This window comes from Helicoverpa zea, chromosome 3 (assembly GCF_022581195.2).
Source record: "Helicoverpa zea isolate HzStark_Cry1AcR chromosome 3, ilHelZeax1.1, whole genome shotgun sequence".
NCBI classification, from domain to species: domain Eukaryota; kingdom Metazoa; phylum Arthropoda; class Insecta; order Lepidoptera; family Noctuidae; genus Helicoverpa; species Helicoverpa zea.
In genome coordinates, this window is record NC_061454.1 from 6,885,014 (window position 1) to 6,912,689 (window position 27,676).

Consider the following 27,676-nt stretch of genomic DNA (forward strand, 5'->3'; position numbering starts at 1 on the left):
TCAGGTTCTCCATCACCATAAAACACAGTAGAAATAATTTAATAGTATAAGTCATAATATGTTAATCCCACAACCATAGATTTATATTATTTTAGAATAACTTCACTTTAAAATTATAATTAATCACAATGTTTTCAACGTTTTAACGCAAGAGGGCTCTCTGGCGCGGTGTAAAGCTTAGTCTAGGAGAGCTCCCAAACAAAACTGCGATGCGAAGCGAAACCGATGATTGCACTGTTGTTATTGTTAAATAAATATAAATGAAAAAGAAGATTCTGAGTTCATCCATTTCTTACAATTATGAACTCTGATGGGAACTATTTTACTCGAAAGTACTGTAGTTGAGTAGGAGAGCGAAAGTAAAAAGTACCTAATCAAAAACCAGACGCTACGTGCCCTCTTGATTGGTTGCATAGCATAACTCACGTATCAGCATGGCACGAACTCTAATTTTACGTTCAGAACACAAATAACAGTCTTTTTAAATAAAGTATTTAAAATACGAAACCGTGTTATATCATCCTCCGAGCCTTTTTCCCAATCATGTTGGGGTCGGCTTCCAGTCTAACCGGATTCAGCTGAGTACCAGTGCTTTACAAGAAGCGACTGCCTATCTGACCTCCTCAACCCAGTTACCCGGGCAACCCGATACCCCTTGGTTAGACTGGTGTCAGACTTACTGGCTTCTGACTACCCGTAACGACTGCCAAGGATGTTCAATGACAGCCGGGACCTACAGTTTAACGTGCCATCCGAAACACAGCCAATGGTGTCTAAGATATACTTAGAAAGTACATACAGACTTAGAAAAGTTGCATTGGTACTTGCCTGACCTGGGATCGAACCCGCGCCCTCATACTTGAGAGATTGGTCCTTTACCCACTAGGCCACCACGACTTTTTACGAAACCGTGTTATAATAATTTCAAAATGCATTTTGGCAGTTTTCGATTTTTGTGTTTGGGGATGGAATGGGATTTCGTACCTTGGTTTAGTTAAGTTACTGAAATTAGCTGTTATTCGATGATGCTTCTTTTATTACTCCAGGGCCTGTTTCATATTCAATGTGACAAATTTTGGAAACGGAAATCATCTTTAATGTTTGTTGCCCATGCTTTCTCTGTATCTAAAATCAAGTGAGATGGTATTTTTAAAGGTATTTTGAACATCACTTTGTTCTGTTCTTAGTTTAGTTTTAGTAGTTTAGAAGTGTAGTTTCAGCCACAGATGTGCAATAGTAGACAGATCGGCAATCGAGTGATTTTAGTGAAGCCAAAAATGAAATACTTCAGTTGAGTGACTCTTTCATGAGCGAGTATTTATGGTTATTTTGATCATAGAACATTAAACCCATTTTTGAAATATCGCGGTTTTTTGTTAATAAAGCTTGCGTTTGATATATACTGGGCCACTACAAGCTCTCAGTATTCGTCTTTTGGACCCAGTTATCTGTTACGAATTGACAATCTATCAAACATTACTGGAATCCTAAAATTGGTTTCAGCACTGGTACATAAATCCCATTTCAAAAACCCCGTAGGTACAAAGTATGTACCTATATCTACAGATATACAAAAATTTCGAGTTCAGTTAAAGTTTCGAGGTGACATTCTTAGCTAATACATCATGCATATCTTGAAGGGACTGTTCCAAAGCATCCCTGTATTTATCACAATCAGTGTCTGGATGTTTGACGAATGCGGCAGTGGCGAAGTTTATATCGTTGTCTCTGGGGTTGTAGCAGGTTGCATATCCGTCCGGCACTAAAGGTCCATAACACATGAATCCGTCACATTTGCAAGCCACCTGGAATAAAATTGGCAGTTGAGAAAACAACAAGTTTGTGTAGAAAAGTAATAAACCAGAGATTTTTTAAATCGTAGATACGCGCTGCTCTGCTGTCCACATTAAGGTCTTGAACAGCACCTATGTTTGTGTGCGCGCCGCACTGTACCGATTCTCTACGGCTTACGGTCAGTTACAATATCAAATATGTCACGGACACTATGTGGTGGTTTCACGCTGATAAATGTATAATTCTGTACTTATGCATGAAATGTGATTCCCTTGGATTCGATTGTTTCTTGGAAGTACCTCTTATGGGAACATTTCTGATTGACACGAAGGTATTTTAAAATGTTTATATATATTTAGCTAATTTTGCGAACAATGTGTAACAATGTGCACTGCTCACGTCGGGAAGGGCGGTTGACCCACATATGAATAGTTATCGGCACGGATAATGAGCTCTCGGCGGAAGAGTGGGGATCGCTTTGCGCACTGTACACTTAAGGCAGTAAACCAATGTATTGGAACATCATTTTATTATATACCATCATATTTGTAACATAGGTACATTTTAAGCAAATAAATGTCAGATGAAGGTCAGGGCTCAATATCCTTGCCGATGATTATATATCTTTACAAACTTTCGCACTTATATTGTTGCTATAGTAGGAAATAGTAGGTATTACTCTTACCTGACTAGTTGAAATCCTCATGTGAGCGCTCTTAGTAAAGCCTGGATCAGAATATAATTTTGGTATTTCCACGCCATTTTCGATAGCAGTTAATTTTAATCCGAGTAAATGTCTATCAACGCCGAAGCCCTGAAGTGCCTGTTTCAACAATAACATACATTGATTATAATCAAAATTAACTAGGGATTAACAAAATGGGGTTTTAGAAATAAATACGTGATTAATGTAATTTTGTAAAACTATTGCATGACCATAATATTTTTAACAAAATTTTTTATATTATGGTCAGTACGGTCATGCAATATTTAGTTAAAAATATTATGGTACGGCGTACAACGGCTACATACCTGCACTGTGTAATTTTTGTGAGAATTGATAGCACTTTTTAATGCAGAAATTTTCTCTTTCGGGCTTGTTTGAGGGTTTAACATCTTTTTTGCAAACTCTATGGATTCAATCGAGCAAGACCGTATTGTTTCTGTCCGTCCTCCTACATACATTCTAGTTGCTGCAGATTCGTAATGAGCCCCAGGTACACTATGTAACCTGAAAAGAAAATAGCGACATTGGATTACCTAAATTATGTACATTATGCGTATTTCATATTTCAATAGAATTTATATAATATGGATATGGCACGTTGTTACTATTTTAATTTATATTATCTTGAAGCTTTGATTTACTAATGTTACAGCACATACAAACTTTAAGATGATGAAATCCTGACTTTTTCGCTCTCCAAAACCAAACATCACAAATTGGACCTGTATTATAATAATCAAGATTCTCACCTGTAGAAGGCTAGTTGCATAGCCATCTGAAGATAGCTGTCTGGACTTAATTTTTGAGTCTTAATGAAGTTTTTTCCGTACTTGTCGTACTGGAAACAGTTCAATTGTAAATTTTGAACTAAGCTGAAACATTGAAATATCGACATCAATCCTTTTAATCTGCCAAACAAGTGACCTGTTGTGATCACAAAAAATATTACAAATGACCTGACCCAGTGCAAGATGTAGGCCAAGTTGATAGATTTAACGATAAGTATTGAAAAAATACTACAATACGAGTGAATTTCTTTCAATTTGATCATCTGAAATCGAGTGATTCTGTGTTCTAGGCTCTAGGGCTGGCTGAGGTGCCCGGCTTCACAACATGGGTGTAAGTTCGTTGAATTTTCATGGTCCAGGGGCGTCCCGCGTACCCCTGAGATCGTGGCGGTCCCGCGTACCCCTGAGATCGTGGCGTCCCCTAGTTGGGTCACTAACATTTTTTTGTTAGATGGCATCTTGTTTGCGATCGCATTTCGACTGTCGAGTGTGCACTTTCTTACGAATATTAAGGGCCTATGCACACCACGTTTTTTAAACGCGCCGTCGACGCGCGTTTGTAGCGATACAGACGCGATACGCACGCAAGACAGACGCAGCCTGTAGACTTTTGCACACCTGTATACATACAAACGCGCGTGTGTAGCGATACAGATGCAATGCAAACGCGCGTGTGTATCGATACAGACGCGCCGGCGACGCGCGTTCCCAAAACGCGCGTCGACGGCGCGTTTAAAAAACGTGATGTGTATAGGCCCTAATGTACCTACATAAATGGTTGGATACGCGAATGGATAGAATGAGGAATGAATATTATAAGAGGAAGCTGGCGATGGAAAGGAATGAGGACCATGTTGTGAGGAAGGTGATGAGCATGAATGTGGACGGATATAGTGAAAGATTTTTTGTAAACCTCACCTGTCTAAATTATTTCTGGCTTTTTCTATCATACTTTTGACCTCTGCGTTCACATTAAATTTCAACAGTGTAGGTTGTCTGGGATTCGATGAAGTCGCTTTGGATGCTTTATTTTCCTCACTAAAATATAAATTGTACATTATATTCACATTACATGTGCCCTACATTTTAAAAAGCGAGACAGTTACTTACATAAACTTAATAATGAAATCCGTTAGAACTGCGATAGGCTGGCCTTCCGCCGGCGAATGTTCATAGGTTAGCCCCGTTACTCCGTCAGCGCCGACTATGAACTAAAAATTAGTTCTTATTATAAAAGGAACACAGAATAAAATGCTAATTCTTCGCACGGAATTGCAAAAGAAAAACCTTGAACCTTTCCTCAAAAATAGACATGTTTCAGCCAAGTATTTGATTGCGGAACTAATAGACGGACCTAGATACATTCGTATCGTATGTATTCGAATTCCTCTGAAATGGCGACGTTTTGGAAACATCGCTAAGAAAAGTGGATCAAATATCAGAAGCCAAGGAAACTGCACTAAGGGTCGGTTCATATCTGACGGAAAATGCGTCGAGCGTATCGTAAGGGATTGTTCACACCAAACGTATTGTCCGCCGCTGACTGTGAGTATACTCACTGTCTGCCCCAGTATGAACGTCGACTCAATCTGCAGTACGCGTACTCACCAAGCCGACAATAAGCTATAGCGTACGATGCGCTACATGTGTGAACAAAAGAATAGGCTCGTGTAGGTTCACACTAGATGCGTACGCTGAGCGGCTGACTATTCTACACATAAAAGAGTTCAGTATTTGAACCCCCCAATCTTCATACATAACAGATGCTATGTCTTCCCAAGCGCATCTTCGTAAGTTTCTATCACTAAATTCTTCTGAATTCGCATTCCAAATACATTCTCTAGAATGTACTTCTGCAATAAACTTTTCGGTGTCGAACATCGCGAGGTGTCACGTGTCACGTCTGTCCTCATTGAAGTTTGTTTCTCGAGTGTATTGCGGCCGATGCGCGCGGCGGTGCGGGGCGGCAGAGCGGCGCTATTCGGCAACTGTGTCCGCGTAGCCAATCCGCGTCCGCCGTGCATAGTCGCGTAGTAAAATAATCGGCCACTGAGAGTCAGCGACAACAGGCGACGTAATAGCGTATAGTCGGTTCGGTGTGAACGACAATTTCAATATATATGGAAAAGCAATAAACTGCGTAACGCGCGCTCACAGTCAGCGGCCGACAATACGTTTGGTCTGAACGATGCCTAAATGTATGATTGACGTACTAACGCATCATCGGTTAGGTGTGAATGATTGAATGTTTTATCGTATATTTGTCTGTTTTGGCGTTACGCGACCGAAAATACGCGACGTATGTTCCGTCAGATATGAACCTACCCTAATTGCAACTGTTTTAATATAATAATTGATAGTTTCAAAGCCGTTGTAAGGACGACGCACAAAAACATTTTAGTGATACTAAAATGGGTAGGTATGTATATATAAGGTATATAAAAGGTAAATAAATGGTAAATATAAGGTATATATATGTAGGTATAGGTATAACCTGTACAGTTTTGTCGAACCATCGGTTTCCACCGTTGCTGGTAGAGCCTCCACCGTGTATTGTCTGTGCTCCAGCTAGGTTTCTTCGAGTATTTGCATCCTTACACTTCCACAAATCAACAGCCCCGTCTAAGCAGAGAACAACCAAACTTTTCTCTATGTCTGCTAAAGATTCTCGGTTTGTTTTATCTGAAACATAGGTAATAATCATTAATGTTAGATTTTAAATCTAATAAATTAGTTCAACCATTTTTTACCGTTTTTTTTATTAATGTAACTAAAATTGACAACTACGAAATAAAACCGATCGAGAGCGTGTTTGGCCACGCTCATACGTACCTACCTACTTTTAATAGCCTACTACTATTTGGGACAAAATATGAAAATAGGTAGGAACGTATTTGTTTTTTTTTTTTCTGAAAGAGGCACCTCGTGTTTGGTATTAATGAGAACTTTGCTCAAAACTGAGTTGAAAAACAGTTGACGAAATACAGTTTTAAGATATTCATTTCGGCTTAGTCTTGTTTTGGCTATTCATTCGTATTGATGATAAATACAGAAAAAGCAAAGTAAGGAGAAAGATCTGATCCCCTGAAAGATTCCAGCTCCGACTGACTGCACCCTTAGCTGGTCCGCGTGGCACCTACTAAGATCCAATGGCACTGGACGTACGTACGCGACACCTACAAAAACCAACCGAGTCAATAGTGTTACCTTCAGCAAGGAGTTGGTATGCTCGTGCCCATGAATCACGATTTTCAGATGTAAGTATTCCAATGCCCTCATTAGTTGGTGTCTTAGAAAGATCAATCACTTTTTTCAATTGTTGGACAATTTGGTTTTCATTCAGTATTAAATTGTCTTCTCCCGTCAGGTCTACATGAAAGATCTGAAATAGAATTATGTAAGTAGGTAATGTTATCTAATAAAATAAATGATGCAACAATTTCAGGATTACAATAAAGAGTCAAACAACAATATTTACAAACAATACCTGGTATGATTAAGGCTCGAGTTCACTGGGTCTTTCTATTGGTGAAAAAGCACTCGCAATCACCGCTATGGATGCAGCGTGAGGGGGAAATGTTTTTGGGTTTAATCATTTATTTTTTTATTGTATTTACAAGTGTAGGTACCTGCAAGCACCCAATGCAAGCGAGCAATGGATAAGATGAAAATTATACAAATAATAATGGTGGCCAGGTCAGATGACCTTTTTTGAATATTAAGAATTATTATATGTATAGACTAGACATTTAAGTAAAACAAAAATCAATGAGATCAAATTATATGTAATGATGGGCGTCTGTGACCAATTTCGGCCACGGCGCGCCATCTCTGGCTGATCTTATGAGAACAGCCGCCGCGGCAGGAACATGAAGCCACATTAGATGCTGCAGGCCTTAGATCTATAAATCTTTACAGCAGTATTATTTTCAATAGTGTAACGTGGCCATATATTATTATTTTTGAGATGTTGAAAGCTTGTGAAAACAGGTCTTTCCGACAAGGTCAACTTCATTAATGAATCCGTGCTCACAGTATCAAATTATATTCTGTATTCTCAAGTAACAAAGTTGTATTTTAGATATATTTATATCACAGACTAACGATACTTATGGTATTCCAGTTAGTTGCAAAACGAACTCATACTAAAAATGTAAAAAGATGATGACGCAATGCATTTTTTACTTGATCACAATACGATATTGAAAGCATTACCATAATTAACTTAGACACCGGATTTTAAACCCTTCGATATTAGGTACTTCGGCATCACAAACTTTCAATGTTCCGTACATCGGGATTCAAAACAATCGCAGTCACGTACTTCGCCATAAAAAAAACTTTCGATATTCCGTACTTCGGTATCATGAACATTCGCAACTCAGTACTTCGATGTAGCGTACATTCTAAGTCACGTGCATTGATCTTGTATACTTTATGGTTTTACGTTACCTGCAGTCGGCATTTTGGACTTCGAGATTCCGAGATACAGTCAACTTTAAGTCTTTGTGAAACTTCCTATCCTGTTTAAGTTTTTAACCAACTTAAAAAAAAGGAGGAGGTATCATCATAATTCTGGTCTGGGTGAACCGATTTTGATGTTTTTTTTTATTCGAAAGCGTGTGGTTGTCGTTTAGTCCCATAAAATTGGGAAACGTTGATGATGAACCTACGTATTTTTGTGTTGGTAAGGTCTTTTCACAATTGGACGTAGTTATGCAGAAACGTTCCAACCCACTGTACGCGTAAATGCTTATATCTCAAATTAAACTTGAATTTGAGATATAAGCATTTACGCGTTTCAGTTGTATTCTTTTTTATTCTAACTAGTAAAGGTACTAGAGGTTTTATTGTTGAATTATATTGAGTTTAGATAACCATATGCTAAATTTTAGGTTGTTCAATCACAATAACTCGATTTCGGGTGACTTGTGGGTTGGAACGTTTCTGCATAACTACGTCCAATTATGGGTTACGACTACCACTGCACATTGTGCACTGTGGGTATTATAAATACCTAGTATTGGATTCAAAAACTGAAAAGCATAAAATAAAAAAAGCTTTTTATTTTGTATGTGACTGTTTGTTTCCTAAATAAAATAAAATTGATGAGTAAAAATAATTGAAAAACCTTACGTGGTTGTTATGGATAACTGTAACGTGCTTGCTGTTGGTGTTAAAAGATAGCTTGTCTCGTTTCGCGTGCGGTATTCTACATGTTCCAAATATTTTCTTATATTGTGCCATATCCAATGGACTTTTTCCCATCATGTCAACCGGAATGTGGTCGCTAAAAATAAAAACAAAATAAATAGACATTCCGGTAATCCTTGAAAGTATTTTACGTTTCTCACTAAATTAATTTGTATTCGCCGCGACCGGTTTTAATCTGTTCTGTCTATATTTCAAAATTTGATGGCGGTTCGAAACTACACCATTCGTTTAAGTATAGGTACCTACCTAAAATTTGTTTCTGCGCACCGACTCGCGCAACAATGCTCTCATTATCATCTCTCGAGCCTTTTTTCAACATGTTGGGTAGGCTTCCAGTCAAACCGGATGCAGCTAATTACCAGTGCCTACCTGACCTGCCTGCCTATCTGACCTCCTCAACCCAGGTACGCGGGCAACCCAATAGCCCTTGATAAGCTTGGTGTCAGACTAACTGCCTTCTGACCACCCGTAACGACGTACCAGTTTAACTCCGAAACAGTCATTGGTGTCCAAGATATTGAAAGTGTATACAAAAAATATTGAAAACTTACATTGGTACTAGCCTGACCTGGAATTGAACCTATACTCACACTTAAACACAATGCTCTGTGCCAATGGTAATGGTGGTTCGGATAATCGCACTTCGCTGCGCAGATATCATTTTCAACTACATAAGTAGGTATTAGCGGGTGCGGGAAGCACAATGCAATCTCCATCGCAATATATCAAAATGTGTTTCAACTTACTTATCTATGAGAGACTTGTACTCCAAAGCAGCCAGTAATGTTTTGGCCGCATAATGTAATTGATCGTCCTGTGTTTCAAACTTCCTAAAAGGAAAAACTAGACCAGGGCTAGAATACACAACAACGGGATCACGGTATTCCAAATAAGCAGTGTTTAACCACCAATCCTCCAGCCAGTTTAGATGTTCCTGGGATCTCTTTTCTAACAAAACCTGTAAAATAAGGGAATACCAAATAATATTAAACTGGGTAAAACATGGCAAAGTGATGTTACAAAAATCTGTTTTTTTTTTGTTAATCCTTTGAGGTGTGGAATTGTGGATCCTTAAAAATCCTAATCCTCTTTTATGGTACATTTTGAATGCCAGCTGCCGACTGCAAATACTGACCGCAGCTGCACGTGCAGTCGGCAGTAGCGGCATTTGCATTTGCAGCGTGCAGCCCTAAGAATATGGTGACTGGAAGCACAATTACTATGAACTACTTAGGTTCAAAGTTGCTATATGCTTTATATTTAAAGCAAGTTATTCTATATGTTCTATTATAGGCATACTTATTTATAAGCATACGAAGTTCGACCGCTTTAGACGTTGATAAGAATGAACTTTAACGAACGTATTTAATGCACGGGCTGTTGCCGCTGTGATCCAAAACGGTTTCATGTAAATACATACAAACCAGTAGTGCAGCTGCAGTTGCGACATTTGCGATCGGCAGTTGCAGTCGGCAGCTAACTTTCAAAACGTACCTTTACGCCTTAGGCAGCCCGCCCGTGTCAGACTTTGTTGGACAGATAATCAGGCCGACTTTTGGTAAGACTACCTAAGATTTTATGACCGACTTTTTGTAGGACGTGTGGTTCTTCTTTTCACCCTTTTAAGAATAATCCACCAGTCTAGATAATAAACACACACAAATATACCCGGGTGTTTTTCAGAAAAGAATACCCTGTGACGCACAGGAAATATTTTTTTTTTATTTCGTGAATTCTATTATATTTACTCTAATATTAAAGAATATATTGTTAACTAGCTAAATCTGCATTATAAATTAAAATTATAAGATGATTTTAAGAAATATTAAAGTTTTTCTGTCAGCGTATGATGCATAGTATTCCTGAACGTCACAAAATATAATTAATTAAAAATAAAACAAACAAGTATTAAAACGAAATCAACTTATGGTAGCATAAAGATATACTTAAAATCTTTTAAAAACAAACAAAACGATAGCATAATTCTATAAGATTATTAAATAATCAGCTAAATAATTTCACTTTCGTCACTTCTTGGACACATCTCACTAGAAAAGTTGTTATTACTAATGATACCCGCTACAATTTCCAAAATCAAGCCTAGTGAGAAATTTTAGATACTAACAAAATACTATGATGCCAAAATAAACGCTATAAATATATATGTTTTAAAACCATTTTTGTAACATCCAGAATATGGGACAGTGACTATTATGAAAATTTCGTGATGGATAAGAATAATTTGAGCAATGTCCACACTGCTGTTTTCAAAACACAATTACAAAGAATAAAGTATTAACTCACAAATTTTTTAGATATAAACCTTTACACACACATATATAAACAAAACCGATTAAATGTAAGCCTTTTCGTTTGATACCTACCACACGCGCGGACAGGACGCTCCCATAAATTATTTAATTGTACACTAAGCTTTACAATTCAAGATCGTTACGATTTTGTTCCGGTAGTATGTAACGTGACGCACAGGAGGTGACGTTTTCATCTCACGAGACTTTTAAAATTGAAAATAACTAATATTTTTTTAAACTACCTTGTTTTTAGCCTTACTTATCTAATAATGATGAGTTGTTTATGTTATATACAGTGTTATAGAGTTAAAAAAACAATTTATTAACCTTTTAAATACTGCCACTATCCGGACCAAAAATTTTGCGCGCCGATGACACCAACATTGTCGTCACAGTTTTCGCCTTAACTGACTTTAAAACGGCAATGGCGGAATCCTAATACGATCATAAAGTTGCCAAGAAGATAGAAAAAACACAAATTAGTAGATTTTGTCTTCAGTACGATATCAAATTCACCGTGACGAAACCGGATTTTCCGGAACAATGATTTTCGTAGGACAATATTAAAATAATGATATTTCTTAAAATAACAATAAATGTATGGCATAAAAATTAAAAATACGTTTTTAGAAATACAGAGACTAAGTTCAAAAACTTAAACATACCTAAAAACGGAGAGATGGCGCTGCCGTCGCGTAAACACTCAGTCCGCGCCGAAAGTTTTAGGAAATCTCTTATAATTAGATTTAACTAGACAATAACCTTACAAATGTGCTAAAGTGATTATAAACTCATAAATATGTGGTACAAGTGTTATCCTTAAAATACATTTAGTTTCAACAAAGAAACATAAACCTGATAAGTGACAGTGAACTTGAAAAAACAATAGTGAGATACGGATACCTTGAAACTATATATAGTCATTTTATCTGTATACGAACCTGGTGAACTAATTGTGATTGATCAGCAGTGTAATTAAAGTCATATAGTGCTAAAACTAATTTTAACGGCGGTTATTTTTCACTTGTTTAAACTCGCGCAAAAACAGCGCCCCAAGTGACCATTACACGAACTAACCCAAAGCTGTGAGAAAAATAAAACAACGCCATCTATGTTAAAGCTGTCAAACTAACTCGCATAAGCTATTGATATATAGGAAGTTTCAATCCTCGAACATTTCCTCAACCGCTACCTAAACTAACCACAAGATGGCGCTCTGTGCAGGCTGTAAACAATTAATACCTGACAGACTGAATCTTATTTGTTCATTATGCAATGAAAATTACGATTTAGAATGTGCGAACGTAGCAGAAAACCAATACAAAAAATTCACACCGGAGATAAAAGCAAAATGGGAATGTCAAGAATGTAGATGCAAAAAACCTAAAAACAACAAATGCAGCACACCCGCAAGACCTCAACTTCCCACCGATTATAACAGTTCTCCAGAGGCCTTCGTTACACTCCGGAGAAAAGCAAGTCAATCACAACACAATGATACTTCACTCTCAGACAACACAAATATATTTGGAGATACATTTAATGGGGAGAAACACACTGAACCTGGACTACAAGCACAGATAACATTACAAAGCTTAAGTGAACTAATATCCGCGAAACTGAAGGAAAATAATGTATCTATTATATCAGAAATAAAAAATACTATCCAAAAAGAAATTAACACAGCTATACTTAAACTTCGAGAAGACGTGAAGAAAGAAACTGACTCCCTGCATGAACAAAACCACCAACGCAAGTCAGAGATAGATACGTTAAACACAAAAATTGAAAACCTAAAAAAAGAAACAGAACGCCTACAATCCGAAATAAAAACTCTGTCGAATAAAACTTTTATACCTAAATACGCACCTGAGAACAACTTGAAAAAAATTGTTTTATACGGCCTCCCTGAAATTTACAAAGAGCCTGAAAATGAACTCCACTTTAGAATATTAGACGTATTCCGAGACATTCTGCAAGTTGACCTGTTAGGCTATATTGAAGACACCCATAGAATTGGAAAGTATAAAAACAACACCCGACCTTTGGTTATCGAACTCATAAGCAAAAGAATGACAAAATACTTAGTACAGAATCAACAATATTTCCGTGGCACTGGACTCTATTTGTCTGAATTCCTTGATGAAGAGGCGCTGAAAGAGAGACACGCCATGCGAGAAAAAATGCTAACAGCCCGTAAGAAAGGTCATTATGCTATTATTAAAAATAACCAATTATATATAGAAGGAGAGCAAATAAATTACAACCACGACACAGAAATATATACCAACAGCAACAACCCTACATTTCATGACAACAAACGCGAAGAAAACCATACATTTCGGAACAACAGATCGACTTTACGACACGACTAACTCGAAGAAAACACCACAACCCGATGAAATCGACCAACAATTCACGATATTATTCCAAAACATTCAAAGCATATGTAATAAACAGCATATAATAGAAGCTTTTATAAACCAGACCCAAGAATATGAAGCAATATGTATGACGGAAACGTGGCTCTCCGAAGAAAAACTCGATCTCATTAACTTCACTGGATACAAAGTGGCTGCATCATACTGCAGGAAAACTCGTGGAGGTGGCGGAATCTGCATACTACTAAAAGAAAATATAGACTGTATAGAAAAACATGATATTACAAGAATGTCAATTGAGTATATTGTAGAAATGTGTGCAATCGAACTAGTCAACGAAAACATACTATTAATTACTATATATTGGAATAGAAGAGAAGAAGACGTATTTTACAACCAATTAAACAAAATGTTAACTCATATTAACCTAAAATATTCAAAGTATAATATAATTATCGGGGGCGACTTTAACATCGATATGCAACAAAATAGTAAAAAAGCAAAAAATCTATCAGACCTTATGTCAGAATTTAATTTTACACAGCAAGTAAAACAACCAACTCGAATAACACAAAACTCATCAACTTGTATAGATCTAATTTTTACGAATTCTAAAAATACACGTCCACAAACGTCAGTCGAAGAATTGGGATTCTCTGACCATTGTAGCACAATAATTAGCCTCAAAATACCGCATCCTCAAAACCAAAACAAAGTCTACCACGTCAAAAAACGAATATATACTAAAAATAATATATGTTTATTTAAATCTGCACTGCAGCTAATAAATTGGAGCGACTACATTAAACCTAACAATAATATAAATCAAAACTACGAAGCTTTCAATGATATTATAACTACTACATTAAATAAAATTATACCTAAAAGAAAAATTAAACTAAAAAGAAGCAAAAATAAATTCTGGTTAACTAAGGGAATTAAACTCGCATGCAAAAATAAAAGATTACTTAAAATACTATGCTTAAAATCGTGCAATCTAGTTATTAAAAAATATTACAAAAAATACGAAAAAATATTAAAACGATCAATAATTACAGCTAAAAAAATACAATACATAAATAGAATAAAAACGTCTGAAAATAAAGTAAAAACTATGTGGTCTATAATAAAAGAACGCACAAATAAAAATCGTACCGCAGAAAAGCAAAATATACAATTAAAAATAAATAATGTCTCTATTACCGAACCTAAACAAATAGTAAACATATTTAATAATTTCTTTGCCTCAATTGGTAACGACCAAACGAACCCAGCTAGTCATCAACCACGCGATCTGCCTGTAACTCAACAGTTAGAGAATACATTCTTCCTTAGACCAATAGATTACCGCGAAACCAATAAATTAATAAAAAACCTGAAAAACAAAAATAGTCATGGAATAGACGAATTACCCCCTTCCCTATTCAAACACTGTGCCGACGAACTCACTCCACCACTTTGCGTATTAATAAACCAATCGTTCGAAGAAGGTACATTCCCTGACCTTCTAAAAAAGGCTATCATAAAACCGATACACAAAAAAAACTCGAAAATTGATCCCAACAACTACCGCCCTATAGCACTCTTGCCAACGGCTTCAAAATTATTTGAAAAAGCTATGTGCAATCGGGTATATAACTTCTGCGAGAGATTCAACATTTTTGATGAGGGACAAAACGGATTTCGCAAACATAGGTCAACCACACTTGCAGTTTATAAATACATTCAAGAAGTGATTAACATTTTAAATAATAAAAAATACGCAGTAGGTATATTACTTGATATGACTAAGGCATACGATAGAGTTCAATTTAGTATATTGTTGGACAAACTATACAAAATAGGAATTCGCGGTGTTACCCACCAATGGTTCGAGTCTTATCTTAAGGACAGAGAACAATATGTAGAAATTGACTACTTTAACCAGGATACTAATGAAATATTAAATGTAAGATCCGAAAAACAAATTTTAAACTCCTCAATTCCACAAGGCAGCGTAATTGGATGTTTGCTATTTCTTATCTACATAAACGACCTTCCGAAAATCATGGATGAGCCTAGTGTACTATTCGCGGACGACGTTTCCCTCCTCACCTCATGCAATAACGAAACAGAAATAAACGCAAAGCTTCACACCATACTTAATAAAACTACAGAATGGATGGACCAACATAATCTAGAAATAAATTATAAAAAAACTAAAATAATGACCTTTTACCCCTATCAAAAATCCCCAATAACAATTAACTTCTCAACTAACAATACAAAAATAGATGTTGTTGACAACTTCACACTACTCGGACTTACCATAGACACTCATATAAACTGGAAGACGCACATACAAAATATTAAATCCAAGATCTCCAAATTTATTTACGCTTTTCGCGAAGTAAAGGTAACCACGGACCTACCAACTGCTCTAAGTACTTACTACGCATATGCGCACTCCTGGTTCAGCTACGGCATCATCATGTGGGGAAACAGCACCGACGCACCATCACTCTTCACTCTACAAAAGAAACTAATCCGCATACTAACAAACATAGAACAAACAGACAGCTGCAAACCCTATTTCCAAAAACACAAAATACTCACATTACCATGCATCTACATATTAGAAATATGTAAATTCGTTAGGAGATACTCAAAGTTCTTTACCAAACGCGGAGACAAACACACCAATAGATCACTGAGACACAAAAATATGCTGATGCTACCTACCTCCAACATGACACTACACTCCAACAGCCCCTACGTGATGTGCATCAAAATATACAATAAATTGCCCAACAAAATCAAGGACGAAACAAGTGACACAAAATTCCTTAACATCCTAAAACAAATTTTAATAAAAAAAGCATACTATACAATCAACGAGTATATTACCGATAAAGAAATAACTGAAAATTAAATAAAAGCAACATATAAAGAAAAATAACCATAAAATGTAGTTGTGCTACACAAAAATATACGCAATATTATAATATAAATAAATACTTGAATAATATACTACATACTACCTAATTTATTACATTAAACGCCCTCCTCTCTTCTAACTCTTTGCTGTGCCCATCAGGGTCCATAATTGTGACTACCTCTATTATTTATATTTTCCACCAAATGTACATTATGGAATGCAATAAATGATATGATATGATATGAAAAAAAAAAAAACGAATATTTTAGAAGTTAGATGTATTTGAAATCTCCAAGAGCGCCATGGGACACACGATATTTATACGTCCTCTTCAGGTTTATTTTAAATATAAAAATAACTATCCACTTTTAATGCTACATATCGATTTAATTGTACATTAAAATATATACCTAAATTAATCAAAAACTCACTTTCACACGTGCCATATAAAAAAATCAAAATAAAAATGTTTGAATGTGTGGGACAGGCCCATTTTGCTAGGGTCAAGTTTTCTGAAAAACACCCACCATGTGCAGTCGTACACCAAGGAAGACATTATACTCACTTGTAATTGTTGTCCTGACCCCTTCTCAAAATCTTTAACGAGCGAGGATGTCCTTGCAAATTCTTCATCGTTTAGAAAGGGTCTAACAGTGAGTAAATACTTCGCCAACGTATCGGAGAGTTTGGGTACTGGTAATCTTGGCAACTTCTGAACATTGCCATTCGATTTAGCAGCGGTATAATTGCAAGACAATTTAATAGATGCGACATATGGCTCTAATATATAACCTTTATGTCCACACTGAAAAATTACAAAATTGTTAAATCATTTATATTTACCTACATAATATATAGTTGTGTACCTAATTAATATAAAGTAAGAATCATAATTTTCAAATTCTTTGGAATCAACCTCGGAGTACCTACCTAAGAAAATTTTTCATGGTAACAACGCTTTAGTTCCGGTCTAACCTTACATCACTTACATGCCTTAGATTTTTGGTGATCGGTCAGTGACTGACAACATTTTGTAACTTTAATGGACTGTTACTCCCAGACTATTGATATTTTTCTTCAGTAATTAATTTTGAGTGTAACCTTGTCTAAAATTCTTAGTCAACGCATATAAAGCTACTTAAATATTGATTTAAACTAAAAAATAATTCCAACAGAACTTGGCCACTATGATATCTTTTTACTTTTTACGATGGAAAGATTGCATAGAGACACTTGATGTTATGTTTTTGGTGAGCAAATAACTGAGCTGTAAGACTGAATCTAAATTACCGTCAAAAGACATTGGTGTTAAATTTTGTAACACATTCATATTTTATTATTATTAAATTTTCATCTACTCAAAAGGATCAGGATTTTTTTGACGTGACAACGTCTTATAAATCGATGGAGCCGGCTGCACGCACGAAAAAACATGACTCATGCGGCGTTACCTCGTTCTGAGGCGTTACCTCGCTCTGAGGCGTTACCTCGCTCTGAGGCGTTCCGTTTAAGGCTTGACAAAGAGGCACAATCGGCAGCTACTCACGTTGTCACGTTCAACTATCGTCAGTAAAACGACTTTACAGACAATGGTTTTTTAATAGTTAAAAGGTCTCTAAAAACTGAATTAATAAACTATCCTTCACTTGTGAATTGTTTCATGTGGGGAAAGCATTTACATTTTGCGTACAGCTGAAAAAGTGTTTATATTAGTTTTTTTAGCAGATTTTCATGGATAACCCTTGGTAAATTGAAATATAGGTATATAACTACACATACCTCTTAAACTTAAGTTATCTACTAAAGAAAACAAAAAAAAAAAAAAAAAAAACCAAATTAAAATTCTATTCTCCTGCCCAATTATTTTTGGGGTCGACGCAATATGTTTTCTCCTTCTAAACTCGCCTATTCATCACATGTTTTCTATACATGGTGCCAGTGCCGGCTTTAACTCTACTAGCGCCCTGGGCGAGATTTCTGCGGCGCCCCCAACTGCAATTCAAACCCATACGAAAAACAGAGACATATGTAGTTACCGATTGCGCGAGCGAAGCGAGCGCGAATTTTCTTTTTATAGTTAACAAGTCAAAGCAAAAATTACCTAAAATGTAGCCCAATCGTACATAAGTTATTGCTGGTTGGTGAATGCAAAAACACGGGAACACAGGTTCTGATTGCGCGAGCGAAACGAGCGCGAAATTTTTTGTTATATTTTAGAACTCAAAACAAAAATGACTTAAAATGTAACCCAAACGTAGATAACTCTTTGTTGGTGTTGGCGCCTATGAATTAAAATTTTGGGACTTAAAGTAGTACCATAAATAGAAACTAGAAGTTACTTTCTTATTAATAAAAGGACTTAAAAACGACGCTACCTTTTTGCTAGGGTAGACAAAAAAATGTTGAAAAATAAAAACCACTATAAAGTGAAGCAAGCCCAAAAAAGCTTTTTTGAGATTTGGATCACTAAAAGTCAGTTAGTTATTCGCACACCCTGCACCATAGGTTCAGGCGGCCCTGATGCTATCCATACATTTGGATACAGTTCTTGTAAGCTGCGATCTTTGATGAAATTTAAAACAAAAATAGGAGTAAAATTCTGATCAAGGATTGGTTTGGGGCGCCTATGGCGCCCCATATGTCCGGCGCCCTGGGCCGTCGCCCAACCGCGCCCTACCCTAAAGCCGCTACTGCATGGTGCAAAAGGTTTAGGCAAATATTTTACAGTCGGACGATGCCTGACACCAACCCTCTTTGGGAACGCTGTAATGATGATTTACCCGCCACCGTGCTTCACATGCGGATGTTATGTACTTAATGTTATTAAGCGTTTAATTCCGTTAATAAGGTTAAGGAGGTCCTATCCAAATCCGGCACCGTCACATAGAAATAAACTAAAGTTAAGCATTAAAAAAATCATCCGCATCGCGCATGGGAGCGAGAATCGTACCCAGAGTCTATCGAGAAAAATTAGCAGGCGCTTAGTGGAGTCCGGGAATCCACTTCTGACCAAAGAGTTGGCCTTTATGTAGAAAAGCACAAAGAATTTACATTGTCATTAAATATTTAACACTATGATGACAGTGCTTTGTAGTAAACTGACTTCAATTATGTTTATCAATATGAAATAAATCGGTTCCTGAGGGATGGGTTTCCTCCGGTACCTACTTACCCATTGTCTTGTAAATAGACAGCAGTATGTACCTGGTCATTAATGCTTACTGAAGTCTATCTAGTTATAAGCAGTGGATTTTACAGGCATTTCATGAAAGTTTTAACGATAAAATCGGTAAAACGGTAAAAGTGTAGATTCCACATTAATCTCATCATCATCCTCCTGCCCTTATCCCAATTTCATTTGGGGTCGGCGCAGCATGTTTTCTTCTTCCATACTCTTCTATCTGCCGTCATCTCACAAGTAACATTCTTTCTTACCATATCTACTTTCACACAATCCATCCATCGTTTTTTTGGTCTTCCTCTTCCACTATATCCGTCCACGTTCATACTCATCACCTTCCTCACAACATGACTCTCATTCCTCCGCATCACACGCCCATACCACGACAGCCGGTTTCCACGCAGTGTTTCTGATACCGGCGCCACTTTCAAACTTCCTCTTATATACTCATTCCTCACTCTATCCATTCGCGTGACTCCACACATACCTCTTAACATTCTCATCTCTGCCGCATGCAATTGTCTTTCATTCGTCGCTTTTGTGGGCCAGCACTCTGATCCATACAAGACAGCAGGTCTGACCATACTCTTGTAAATTTTCCCCTTAAGTTTAAGGGGAATACGAGGGTCAAAAGTTGTTCCCGTTACCTACCGCCATTTCATCCATCCTGCGTTAATTCTGTGCGTAACTGTCCGATCTATTTCGCCATCGCCCTGAATAAGCGAACCAAGATACCGGAAATCGGAGCAGACTGGAAGAAGTGCGTTATCAAGCGCTATGGCTTCAGAGAATCCACATTAATCTACTCATCATATTACATTTGGGAACAATCATACACATTTTTTTTGTTATTCATCCAAATTTATTTCATCACCTTTAAAGTATTCAGAAAAAAACGACTTCAGAAACGATACACTTACGCCAACGAATAATCCAATCACCAATAGGATAACATTGGAGAATAACATTTTTTAAACGCTGTTTCCGAAAATTAAGTTCAGTTTTCGCTTCGAATTCTATTATACATCCTGTGTATACATCTTCTACAGATTGAAAACGAATGCCACGGAGTGGTAATTTGAGATTAGAGCTATTGTTACAGCTATTTGTTGAGTATATGGTTAAAAATTGGTTTACAATGATAAATCGTTCCCGATACTTTTTTGATTGAATATGTAGAAATACGGACATATCTCGGAAACTAATATGTACTAAATTACGTCCTATTTGCAAAAATATTTCAGTGTCAGATATCGAGGAAGGCTTTTAATTAGATACTTTTTATACGCGTGCGCGAAATAGTTCCCACAGGACGCGGCTGAAACCACCGGTGGAAACTAGTATACTTATAAAGTTGAACCGTATTTAAAACGATTTCGGCCGACCCAGAAATCGAACCCGAGACGCCATACACTGACGTCGCGCTATGCGACTGCAAGACCAACGAGCCTATAATAGCAATATAGCATAGCCTTTTGCTAAACAACTTTTAAAACAAAAAGGTGAAGCGAAGTTTGTCTGGAAAACCTTTTAGTTTCCAAACACAGAAAATATACTATTTACTCAAATAAATTCGGCTGTTATAATGTATCAAGGCATGAGGAACAACAACGGGTACTGGGACAATGACGATGTATATTATAATTATGTTCAAACACAAGCAGCTAAGTCGAGGGCAAAAGCTAGTGATGTAATTAATATTGAATACCTACCTATCTTTAAATACGAGTACTATAAAAAAGGAGGAAACTTTTTCTTCTAAATTCATTCATTTCATTTCTCTAATTTTTTTTCTTTTTTTTTGTACTCTAAACGCTCTGAAACTACTGATCCGATGATGAAAAATTCTTTCAATGTTGGGTAGCAACGCTGCCCCGAGTAACATACGGCTATAATTTTTCCGGGTACGAGAAGATGTAATAAGTAACACAACACTTAAGCAAGAGCTTAATGGAGTCAACTCGGGATAAAAGGGCGTAAACTTCGGTCGGTCAAAGAATATGTATTTTGAGTACGATTCCCGCTGATAGCGATGCGGTTGAATTTTTTTATGCTTTTTTATTTGTGAATAGTAAAAAAAAATAAATGTAAATACAATATTGAGACCTTAATTAAGAACAGAAAAGAAACACAATAAAACCACAACGAATACTTACAACTCTATTAATACTGCGCAACATGGTATTTTTATCCTGAAAGAATAATTCGTTACTTAAACAGAATAAGGGTGCGTGCACATAGACAGTCCGTTTTACAGGTCCGTTTTTAAACATACACTTACATGCAAAAATATCGACCCACCCACATATTGTTTCCTCCAGACAGCGATACATAATAAATATGTTTTAATATATTACTAGCCGTTTTCCCGCGGTTTCACCCGCGTCCCGTGGTAACTACTGCCCGTACCGGGATAAAATATAGCCTATGTTACTCCTGGATAATGTCAAAGTAGCTTTCGAATGGTGAAAGAATTTTTAAAAACGGTCCAGTAGTTTTTGAGCCTATTCATTACAACCAAACAAACAAAGTTTTCCTCTTTATAATATTATAGTTCGGCCATTCAGAGAATGCGTTCCTGACACGTCGCGATTGAACTGACGACGTAACTTTGCAATGGCGTTGCAGTTACGATAAAAATATTTTTGCTGGTTGTTTACCGTTTTAACAATTGAGGAGCATTAAAACAACATTATTATATCAATAATCAATGAATGTAGTTACGTCGTCAGTTCAATCGCGACGTGTCAGGAACGCATTCTCTGAATGGCCGAACTATAGTATGGATTATTTTAAAATTTACAAGAGACAAACAAAAACTTATAATGTCATTTGAAGGTATGTTTCATAAATTTCATTTATTTATGGCTACGCTTTAATAAACGGGATATTGTTGATGATATTGACTCGTTTATTCAGACCCTCATTTCAGATTTTTAATAATTCAATCTCAGTCACATTGAATTGTGTCAAAAGCTATTTAATTTATTATTTTATTTATTCAGTAATGGGTTATTGTAGTGATTCAGTGACCATGTCTTTAGTTTTACTGTTTTTTCATACCCCCATCTCCGAAAAAAAACCGGCCAACTGCGAGTCGGACCCGCGCACGAAGGGTTCCGTACCATTATTTATAAAACGGACAAAAAAATCACGTCTGTTGTATGGGAGCCCCCCAAAATATTTATTTAATTCTAGTTTTCAGTATTTGTTATTATAGCGGCAACAAAAATACATCATCTGTGAAAATTTCAGCTCTCTAACTATCACGGTTCATGAGATACAGCCAGGCCCGCCGCTAGCTGTTTGTTCGCCCGCGTGGAAACCGATTATGCCGCCCTACGACTACATATTATACTGGGTTTTGTCAAAAAATATATAAGGGGGGGGGGGGTCCAGGGGGTCCGATTTTTCGGAATTGAATGCCTCAACAATTAAACAAAGATAAATTGCGATTGCGATATCTGACATGAAGGCGCAGCGAGAGCGAATTTTTTTGGGGATGCAAAGGATGAACCCGTCAAAATTGATAGGGGACGACCAAAGCGAGGGCGGCTTTTTCTGAAATTTTATTGCTAATCTACTCATCTATTTTTAGTAAAAATATTTTTATTACGTAATTATGGTTTCATTTTGCCGTATGGGTTAATTTTGCCGCACCCTAAATAGTGCCGCCCAGGGCATTTGCCCCCCTGCTCTCTCCCCCCACGCTACGCTAATGGTTGATCTTAAATCGTTTTTAATAATTTTTAATTTTGAAAATGATCAACAGATGTAACTGAAACCGGCAGTGTAAGTAATATTCTTAGCGCTATTGCTGTGTTCGGAAATATTGAAATCAAATAATTGGTAAAAAGATATTGTATTTTTTTAATATTACGTGATAGGTCGCTCGATTTGCCGCCCCCTAGGACGTGCCGCCCGCGTGCGGTGCACGCCTTGCACGCCCGCTTACGGCGGGCCTGGATACAGCCTGGTGACGGACGGACGGAGAGAGAAGCGAAAACAATAGGGTCCCGTTTTAAGCAAATTGAATTTAGAATTTCTTGTGGTCTGTTTGTGATTATCATGGCCGAGTTCCGAAGTTAATCTCGGCAAGCTGGCCAGTGTTCGTGACTACACAAATCCACGCCATATTGTACTGTAGTGCCACGGTGAAACCGTGAAATGTGATGTTCTGGAGCCAGTGCAGAAGGAACATTACTATTTGACATAGATATATATTGTGTGTGACAGTCACAAACAATGTTTGTGTTGCAAACAAGTATATATATGTATGAATATAAAACTCTAAACAGTATAAAACCTCACACTGTCTGTGACAGGTTGTTGAAACACATGCCCAGCCCTAAATGTAATGTCTCAGTTGCATGGAAAGAGTTAACAAAGTGATGTCATACTCTGCTAATGGTTTGTCTAGTGCAATTCAAAATTCAAACCCAATTAAAAAGTAAAAATACTACGATAAAAGATAGGTAGGTAGTGAAGGGTCATCCCTTGCTGGCTTGTTATGGCAGGTCCATAACCGTAGCCCCAGATTAGAAAGTAAATATTAAAATAAATATGAATAAGGCGCATTTTGGAAGGCAGCTGCTGTCAGCAAATGTAGTAACTTCATGAATGCCGTGTCCGCTGCATGTGCTGTCACCCTGAGTTATCGGCCAATGCTGATTTCATAAATACAGCACTTCTTGCAAGCAGTGTTGGAGACAGCAGCTACCTTATAAATGTAACTTAAGCAGAAGAATTAACTGTTTATATATACACAAAAATATGAATTAACTGGATATAAACAGCGACAACTAGTTTTAACCTGTTAGTTTGGTAGTTATGATGAAATCATATGAATTTGACTGTAAGTAAATACTGAATTTTCAACAACATATCTATACTAATATTATAAAGCTGAAGAGTTTGTTTGTTTGTTTGAACGCGCTAATCTCAGGAACTACTGGTCCGATTTGAACAATTCTTTCGGTGTTAGATAGCCCATTTATCGAGGAAGGCTATAGGCTTTTAATCCGAGTTCGTGCAGAGGTTCCCACGGGATGCGGGTGAAACCACTGGCAGAAGCTAGTTGCTGATATTTTAATACCTAATTACATATATTTATCACCAGATTTAATTAGTAGGTAATTAACTAATTATAAGTTTTACACTAAATGTATGTCTATTTTAGTTTAAGTAAATTAAAAATTAACTATACTTACTAATATTATAAGGAGGATTTTTTTTTTTGTTTGTTTATAATGGATTAACTCAAAAACTACAGGACAGTTCAAAAAAAACTTTCACTGTTAGAAAGCTATATTTTCTGCGAATGAAATGGAACATATTCTATGCCGGTGCGAGCAGTAGTTCCCATGGGACGCGAGTGAAACCGCGGAAAAACGGCAAATTTTATAAATAAAAATAAATATAGGACCAAATTAGGACTATTTATATCAATATTTCTTAGTACTTATTATATTTATAATATTTCGTATGAATTAACTTATTAGCAGTTACGTTTTCTACAAAATAAAAATTCAAATAGAAACGATACCCAATAGCCGAAACCCTGACCCTGAAACTTGAGTTTAAAAATTATAAAAAAAAACCTTGTAAAAAACTACGTATAAAATACTCTTCGATCTTAAGTCCAATATCTGTACGTAATACAATAAATAAACTTACTTCACAATCCTCCTGATAGCGAGATTCCTGTACTTTGACACTCTTGAACATCTGTCTACGTAACTGTATACTATCTAACTATAAGAAGTGCAAAGTACTGACCAGACTGACAACAAACAATGCAAAGAGACTAGTGCCTACGTGGTAATCCGACCGAAAGGAAACGTGAATATTATGATTATGGCACAGACAACTATATAGTATATTATGTAGAATAATATGGGTCTGGCTGACCGGTTTTTGTGTAACTGCAGCACTGTGTGTATCAAACTACAGACGTGATAGCAACAGAGTGCTTAGTGCGAGTTTTCGTGAATTTTTTTACGGACTCACATGAGAGCGCGTATACTAAGATTTGTATGGAACAAAAACAGCTCCACCTAGTGTCAAAAATTGGAACCTGTTTTTGTTCCATACAAACAGTGTTGCCAACAGTTGTAGAAGCTTACCACTAGAGTCAACTTTTAAAACCACCAGAAAACCACTAACAAAAATTTATCCCACACTTAAAATCACCAAATTCACCACTAAAAAAATATTGTTTATATTTTATTGTAACCTAAAACAATTTAATCATCCAAAGATGTAACTCGGCAACGATAGAAAATTAAAACAGACAAAGCATTACATCTGTTTAGCAATTCATCCGACCCGATCCGAATCCTTCACAAATTATAATCGGCGTAGTAGTTTCACAAATTGTTTAGTTACGCATTTGACCAATGAATGAGTACTTAATATAATTATATAGTAGTCGTTCACCTTTTTGTTTTGTAGATGCTTTTTTGACATTCCGTGAGACTTCAAATCTCCATAGTAACTCCTTAAAGTTGTACCACAAAACTTACATTTCGCTACTTGACCCGCAGTACTTTCAACATTTCGCCACTAAATAGGGGACTTAAACCACCAGTATTAGTGGAAAATCCACTAAGTTGGCAACACTGCATACAAATCTTAGTATACGCGCTCTCACGTGAGTCCGTAAAAAAATTCACGAAAACTCGCACTAAGCACTCAGATAGGATATTTAAATTGAACGGGCGGGATTAGTTCCACTTTGTCAGTTCCGGCGTTGCGATCGCGTAGCAATCGTCCAACACTACAGCTCTCAATTTAACATGTTATCGATATCAAGGATTTGATGTTGTACCTTTTTATCGATTTGCCCTTGAACAGAGAAGACATTAATTTTTCAAATTATTAGGCAAAAAAAATAAGCGAGATAAATAATCATTATTTATTCGAGTCAGTAAAATGACATTTCCAGTGTTGCAGGGTTTTAGTCCCAAATAAATAGTAATGCGAATAATCGAGATTTTAAAAACAAGAATTAAAAGAAAAACCCTTGAACGGGAGGTTTTCTTTCTGAGATTTAAAGAAAATGTTTCCATGAGAGTGACAGATGCCGTTGCACCTACTACATTAGTGAGCTTTTGCCAAGTTAAAAAAAAAAATATTACCCCAAGCCATTTGAGCCGAGACTATAGACATAAGGGATTGTTCACACCAAACGTATTGTCCACCGCTGACTGTGAGTATACTCACTGTCTGCCCCAGTGTGAACGTCGACTCAATCTGCAGTACCCGTACTCACCAAGCCGACAATAAGCTATAGCGTACGATGCGCTACATGTGTGAACAAAAGAATAGGCTCGTGTAGGTTCACACTAGATGCCTACGCTGAGCGGCTGACTATTCTACACATAAAAGAGCTCAGTATTTGAACCCCCAAATCTTCATACATAACAGATGCTATGTCTTCCCAAGCGCATCTTCGTAAGTTTCTATCACTAAATTCTTCTGAATTCGCATTCCAAATACATTCTCTAGAATGTACTTCTGCAATAAACTTTTCGGTGTCGAACATCCCGAGGTGTCACGTGTCACGTCTGTCCTCATTGAAGTTTGTTTCTCGAGTGTATTGCGGCCGAGGCACGCGGCGGTGCGGGCGCGGCGGAGCGGCGCTATTCGGCAACTGCGTCCGCGTAGCCAATCCGCGTCCGCCGTGCATAGTGGCGTAGTAAAATAATCGGCCACTGAGAGTCAGCGACAACAGACGACGTAATAGCGTATAGTCGGTTCGGTGTTTACGACAATTTCAATATATATGGAAAAGCAATAAACTGCGTAACGCGCGCTCACAGTCAGCGGCCGACAATACGTTTGGTCTGAACGATGGCTAATATTAGTAAACAGGACTGCGCATATAAACCCAAAAAACGAGCCGAGTGAAACAGTCAGTACGGAGGCTGTCTGTCCCTTTCTAATAGGGTAACTATGAGATTAAGCTATGTGAGACAAATCCGAATTTGCTAAGATTATTAAACACAGATTGGTATTGAAGTTTTAACTTACGCAGTTTGTGACCTTAAGATACTTATAAAGGCTTTTAATAATTAGCGGGATTTAGCAGTATAAAAGCAGGAAGATTCGAAGTGAAGACTGTTTTTTTGTATTTCTACTTCATATATAGACTGCTGAGCCATTTATTTCGCCTTTCTTCATTTTTTGGGAAGCTATAACAATAGTACAACAGTTTAAAAACCATCACCCATATTTTCACTCATTACAAGAATTCATGGGCACCCTAGTTGTTTGGTTTACGAAAATGTTATTATTAGCTAACCTGTGGAACGATATATTGCAACCACCATAGGATTCACTTTTACAAGTATAAACGCAA

The 27,676-nt window shown here is 36.9% G+C and overlaps 1 protein-coding gene across 2 annotated transcripts; it reads right to left on the reverse strand.

Moving 5' to 3' along the window:
* Positions 1–965: 965 nt before the first annotated feature.
* LOC124645938 (carnitine O-acetyltransferase) lies at positions 966–25,318 on the reverse strand. Of its 2 annotated transcripts, XM_047185919.1 has the most exons (13): positions 24,991–25,317; positions 21,471–21,506; positions 16,699–16,938; positions 9,270–9,481; positions 8,446–8,599; positions 6,517–6,691; positions 5,804–5,991; positions 4,420–4,520; positions 4,228–4,347; positions 3,271–3,393; positions 2,827–3,025; positions 2,480–2,617; positions 966–1,805 (listed from the first exon to the last, which is right to left on the reverse strand). In XM_047185919.1, exons 1-13 carry the CDS (start codon positions 25,039–25,041, stop codon positions 1,590–1,592), a joined length of 1,953 nt encoding a protein of 650 aa, XP_047041875.1. In that variant the 5' UTR covers positions 25,042–25,317; the 3' UTR covers positions 966–1,589. The 2 variants fall into 2 exon arrangements, with proteins under 2 accessions (XP_047041875.1, XP_047041876.1); XM_047185920.1 differs by lacking the exon at positions 21,471–21,506 and having other exon boundaries at positions 24,991–25,318.
* Positions 25,319–27,676: the final 2,358 nt, after the last annotated feature.

Bases quoted from the DNA above. Each gene is read 5' to 3' on its own strand.
- LOC124645938 (XM_047185919.1), bottom strand. From the start codon at position 25,041: ATGTTCAAGAGTGTCAAAGTACAGGAATCTCGCTATCAGGAGGATTGT. The intron at 8,600-9,269 runs GTAAGTTGAAAC...TTTTATTTTTAG, and splicing joins TACAAGTCTCTCATAGATAA to CGACCACATTCCGGTTGACA. The intron at 6,692-8,445 runs GTAAGGTTTTTC...ATTCTATTTCAG, and splicing joins CAGTTATCCATAACAACCAC to ATCTTTCATGTAGACCTGAC.